Consider the following 6,297-nt stretch of genomic DNA (forward strand, 5'->3'; position numbering starts at 1 on the left):
TTTACCAAGAGTAATAAAAAGATTTTCCCTATTCATGGAGAAACATCATGATTTATCCTTATCTGCAGAGGACTTTTTTGATTCACTTTTTTTTTCCAGCACCCAAATGACAATATTGATGCTAAGCAAACATTTTAACAATGCCAATAAGCTCAAGATACAACACAGTTATAATATATATACTTTTTTCTTAAATACATTAAAACATCTCTTTTTGGTACATATTTATATAATTGAAACCCTTTTTGTGGCATTGTATGTGTGCTTGTCTCAGGGTTCCAAGAGGAAATCAATATTGTGGCTCTTAAGTACATATATTTAGAAACCTGCTTACAAATTAAAAAGCAAATTAGATTTATGTTTTGCCATACCCTAAATATTATCAAAGCTCAAAACATGTATATGTAATACTCCCATTTAGTTAAAATGTTTGACCACAAATAACTGAAAAATGACAAAAATGACAGTAGAAATTAAAAAAAGGCTCATAAACCAGCTTCCTAACTCATATCTCCAAGAAGTAAAGAAAGAATTTGTAGCCTGACACCACTGGGGACACCCTGTTTTATAGAAAAAGGCACTGCCTCAAAAATTGTGCAAAACGTGGCAGTTTTAATATGCATTGGGCACTGCAAAACTGATTGCTATGCGTAATTGATTATTTCACACTCGTTCAATTTTCATTTGAAAGGATCTGTAAATGGAAAACAAAATTCAGCCCAACACCCTACGGAATGTTGTCTGGATTGGGTGGAAACCATAACGCCCCTCTCTGTCTTCTGTTGGAAGAGAGAGCATTTGTGAACTTCAGCAAACTTTTTAGTCAGTTTTAGTAAAGTTTTGGGTTCATAAACAAACTAAACTGGCCCAGTTTTGCTGTTTCACTGTTATTGTTTCAAATAGCCCTAATCACTACACAGAGACCACTAATGAAAGAGATGGTGTATATTTACTTTCTTTCATTTGTTGCTCTGATACTTAAAACCTGGATATAGTTATGAATGTGTGGATATTTTACCCTGTACATGCATGTAATATTTTTGGCTTCACTGTATATATACATGCACACACCCCTTCCAGCACATCTCCAAGTACCAAATATCAACAAGTTTATATTTTATTCTAATATTTTGTTAATGAAAAATACATCTGTCTAGTGACATTATTTTCTTCTTTTCCAGTCATGTTTCCTCATATTTTAGATGGAGGTTAGCAAAGAGCAGAATAACACCATGCTTACTCCTTACTCAATCAAATGTTTCACTGATTCACAGATTCATAGAAGTTTAGGGCTGGAAGGGACCTTGTGAGATCATTGGGTCCAGCCCCACTGCTCTGGGCAGGAAAGACTGCTGGGGTCAGATAACCCCTATCAAAGGAAGCTTGACTGAGTAAAGAAGCCACTTAGTTTTGTCTTATAAAGCCTAACCCATCAAGAGCAGTCTTCTTGTACTGCTGTGTAGTTTGTTATTTGTAGACATGGTATGTTTTGCATTAACAAATGACATGCATGCATATCAGTACATATACTACATACAACCAACTGTATTCCAGTTCTTGAGTTGTTGAAACCCTACAATGACACTGCTCTTATTTTGCTATGCTTCACCAACATTTTCATGTATTAGAGTTGTGTATGTTTCTTAAATAATAGAATGACTAGTGCCATGTAAGGCAATCCATACCTCTTCTCATGATTTACTGTGAGCCACACAGAAAGGGCTATAAAGTTAGTTGCTACTCATTGAACTCCTGCACTGTTTAATACAACATTTTTTTCATTCCTGAATTGGCACCATTGTTTAAATCAGCAGATAACTATTCTGTGTTTATAGCTGCCTGAAAGAGAATGTATACTGCACCTTCATATTAAAAAAATCAGTTTTTAGGTTGTATAGATGTATTCCCACAGAAAGCACATTCCTATTGATACAAACAAATCCCGTTCATTTTAAGCATATGAATACGAATGATTTAGAAATTGATCCAATGTTCACTATGGGAAAATGGCCTGTTAACTTCAATATACCTTTTATCAGACCTCTAATAGGTCCACCCATAGGAAGGATTTTTAAAAGTGGTCAATATTAACCTAGTCCTACTCCCATTGAAGTCCATGACAAGCTTCCACTGACTTGTATGACAGCAGAATTAGGTCAATACTGTATATCTTTTTAACTTCAACAGGAGAAGAGGCACTTCTGAAAATCCCCTACTGTGTATGAAAGGTGACCAAGATTTAGCTGATACTCTGCAGAGACTACCTAATGTGGCTATGTTTACTGTCAACCATATGAATGTTGAAGGCATGACTTCATATTTACTTTGCTTCACAAAGCCCAGTAAACCTGATGTCCACTAATAAATGCAATCAGCTATGTTGTCTCATGGATGGAGGACATGGACTAAAAGCATCAAGGTAATATACTGCCCTCAGTCAGCAGCACAAGTGTTCATATTGTGGAATCCCCTTTGCAGACAGAGAACAATATATAGCTATTAATTCTGTATATAGCACATTTCTTGGCACTGTTAATAAAGTCAAATGTAAGACACAGAAATTATATTTGGTATTTCATGGAAAAGATTTTAGTGATTTCTTTTGTTTAAATTTGTCAATAGATCCTGTTTTGCTTGTCAAATGAAAAATGCATGGGTTTATTAGCATAGAAAATGATTAATCAATGAAAATGGTACCCTTTTGCCCACCCACAAAAAGCCCTAAACACTTCAGAGATTCAGTGTTATAGGAAGATCAGAGCGTTACAAGATATTTTTCTAATACATTTTAAAATCTATTTAATGCACAGCAAACATATTACAGTACTATCAAGTAGTGTCAACTTCCCCTTCATCCAGCGCATAGTTGAGTTTTATGACAGTGCTGATGAAGTCGCCAAGTTCTACAAAATCTGCAGTGATAATATTGATGCCACTTTCTCCTGGTTTCTGGGTTCGGACCCATTGCATCATTGCAGGAAGAGCTCTGAGGAAGAAAAAGTGAAAAAGAGTTATTCATAAAGGAGTAAGACATGCATAGTTGGAAGGGTTTTCAAAAGTGTTAAGCATTCCATTTGCTCCTCCTAATCTTAGGAAAGAAGTGTCGCAGGACACTAAGGTGCCTGCTCCTTTAAGGGCTGAAACTGCCTAGGGAGAGAACCCTAGCAGTCACTCAGGAACGTCTCAGCTGCAAGTTACCATGGCAGCATGAATGAGGGAATTAGCTCGCACCTGCAGGTGGTTAGCTGACTGGAAGAGGCAGGGCCTGGGCTGGGACCAGAGAGGGAGTTCTCTACGAGCAGCCAAGGGGGAAGGAGCTTTCCTAGAGGAAGCTAAGCAAAGAGGCTTGACGGCCCATCTCCTGCTCCTGGTAAGATTAAGGGACTTCAGGAGCTCACCAGACCCTGACCTACAAGGCATGTTGTGCTGGGGGAAGGGTGATTCATTTAAAGGGACAGAACACACCCTGAGCTGCTTGCATTATGTTATAGCCCAGGGGCTCATATTTTGACTTGTTTGTAAACTGGTGGATTGGGCTGAGGCTATTGGGGAAGGAGGAGGCCTCATTGGGGGCCCACTGCAGTGTGGGTACCCCAGCGCCAGTGTGGGCACAGTATCCGAGGGGTGAGCGTACCCCAGCAACAGTGTGGGTGCAGTATCTGGGGTGAGTGGACCCCAGCACCAGGGGTGCAGTGACAAAAGGGGTGAGTGGACCCCAGTGCTGAGGAGTGCAAAGAGAGAGAGACAGGGCTGCGGAGAGTCCAGTGATGATCAGAGGCCAAGTGAAACTAAGGCCTCAGAAGGACTCTGTGTGAATGCCATCTGCAAGGCTTGGGGCATGGTAAAGGGACAGTTTGGAGCCACACATCTAGTCCATAAGGCTGAAGGTGTCCCAAGAGGCATCCATTTTGGAGCAAGACCCAAAAGGGGTCCAAGAACCCATAGGGTTCAGTGGGGTCCATCAGGACTGTGTCCAACAACACAAACTCGAGGGCAGCCTCCCCATCTATTAGAGTTACAGCAAGACATGGCAGGAAAGAAAGAGGGTGCCTGTGGGTCAGGATTGGCATGGTCAAGGAGCCCTAGGGGTATCACGGCCATCCTGGGGGACCCTATTCTGTGACAAAATGGTGCATTAGCCGGGAAGTCAAGGCCATGCACGGGGACAAGCCCGTGTCCCTAGTTAGGGAAACAAACCTTTGGGTCAGTTTAGAATCACAGCGAATCAAAGTGAAAGGCAGTGAGACTGGGGCTCAGGAAGATGATGTGAGGTTGGGGAAAAAAATACTGCTGTTAGAGACAGTAGAGGGGAAGACTTTAGGTCTGGGCTAGGAAAGAAGTAGGGCCAGACAGAATCATGACAGAAGTAGAGACTCTGGAAGGTATGCGGCAAGAAGCCTTCACCTGGCAATTGAGGATGGACGAGGTAGAGGAAAAAGTTGCCCGTCTAGAGTATGAATTAGAAATGGTGAAGTCCCAAAATGAGCAAGCCAAGGCGAAAGTGGCTGCTTTAGAGCTGTGAGTGCAACCTGGGAAGAAAGAAGGCAGGTCTAAGGAAATCAAGCGCCTGACTGCAGCTGAGGTGGAAAAGACTCGAGTGCTGGAACAGCTCATGGCAAATGAGGCCAAGAAGAGCAAACAGCGGGAGGAAAAATTGCAAGAGATGCAGAAGGAGATGGCTGAATGGAGGATCAAGTCTCCTGAACCCGGTATGGCCCGGACGGTGGAACAAAAGGATGTTCTACAGAAGCTGGAAATATCAAAGAGCCTTATGGGAGTCCTCCAGAAAGAAATCCACAGCCAGGTGAACCAGATAGAAGGGCTGCATGAGGACCTGGAGAGCTGGCAAGAGTGATGCTTACGGGCCAAACACCAGGTTGAAGAGTTGTGAGAAAAGCTAATTGAGAGCCATAACCAGTCAGAAGAGACAGGGAAAGCTATAGCAAAAGGAATGGAGAAAGTGAGAGGGTACATGGTGAATCACAAGGCACTGCAGGATCAGAAGCAGTCCCCTGAAACAGGTAAAAGCCAGAACTGAGGAGTGTGCAGAATTGCGAGCTCAGTGGCAAAGGGTGAAGAGGGTAAAGGACCAACTTGGGGGAGAGAGACAGTCCCTGAAGACCCCTTTAGAAGAGGGTGCAGCCAGGGAGATGGTGTTGCGGGCAGAGATACAGCAGTAAACATTACAGACCACTCAACCACGGGAAGATAGACTGGTTGCAACTATCTGGCATGCGGTTGGAAGAGTATGCATCCAGGGATAACGCAGAATGCAGGGAGCACTTTCAGGAGCTCAAAGTCTTGAAAGAGTTTTTAATAGAGACTGAAAAACTGATAGAGACTTCATGGCTCATATTCCTAAAGGTCCAGGGAGACCAGGAACAACCTAGAAAGGCAGGCTCAGGAAACACCAGAGAAGAGGGGCAAACAGAGCAGAAGAATACAATGATGGAGGTGCCCTCAGGGGCAGATCCCATGACAGTGCGAGAAGAGATCATCTCCACAGTCAGGGAGTGCCTGGATCGGAAATGGCGTCAGTGGATAAGTCAGCATGCAAAGGAGGTGAACCGCCTAAGAAAGCAGCTAGAAGGACTTACTAGTGAGCATGACTCTGGAAGACTGGCAGTGCCAAACCAGGTACAACAGACAGAAGTCGATAAGGCGGGTGTGGCAACTGTGCAGAAGCATGAGTAGTCCAGTACGAGAAGCAGGATCAGTGATCCGAGTTGCCAAGGCCACACTCAGAAGGGGCAATGTTTAAAACAAAAAGGTCAAAGACCAAAGATGACCCAGGTCTTAGTAAACAGTGAAACTGATACATGTTTCAAAGGAGAGAATGGCCAAAGCCCTAGGCAAATGGTGGCCAATAGAGCCTGAAATGAGGAGAAGAGGCCAAGCACCAAGGGAAGTTCAAGGGAAAACAGAAGTATGCCCCAAGTCCCACCTTGAGGACAAGCTACCAAGCCCCGCACAGAAGCAAATACCATGCCAGACCCAGACTGCAGACCAAGCTAAGAAAGCAGAAGTTTCCTCAGCATCAAAAATAACCAGGCAAGACGGAGGGCAAATATTGGGAAGAAGGCAATGTGTATATGTTAGTAACCTCCCAGGGCAAGTTAAATGGTGGACCCTGAGGAAATTGGTTGCAGCTAGAGTCGGGGGAGTAGCCGATTTGAGAGTGTATACAGGGCCTGGGGGAAGACCCACCAGCCCGGGAAAGAGAGAATTCTGGGGTGAGGAATATGCCCAGAGAGCACTAAGGATGCGGTGGGAGCTTTGGGGAAGGCTCATGGACCT

General features: G+C 43.5%; 1 protein-coding gene across 1 annotated transcript in view; it reads right to left on the reverse strand.

Annotated features, from left to right (window-relative positions):
* Positions 1-247: 247 nt before the first annotated feature.
* Positions 248-6,297, reverse strand: part of PLCXD3 (phosphatidylinositol specific phospholipase C X domain containing 3) — a gene marked incomplete at its 5' end in the record, with an annotated part of 62,904 nt that continues 56,854 nt past the window's right edge. Inside the window, one exon of the mRNA XM_006033465.3 lies at positions 248-2,986. Coding sequence (XP_006033527.1) covers positions 2,830-2,986 — 157 coding nt within the window. The remainder of the gene's footprint in view (positions 2,987-6,297) is intronic.

This window comes from Alligator sinensis, unplaced genomic scaffold (genome assembly GCF_000455745.1).
Source record: "Alligator sinensis unplaced genomic scaffold, ASM45574v1 scaffold667_1, whole genome shotgun sequence".
NCBI classification, from domain to species: Eukaryota; Metazoa; Chordata; order Crocodylia; family Alligatoridae; genus Alligator; species Alligator sinensis.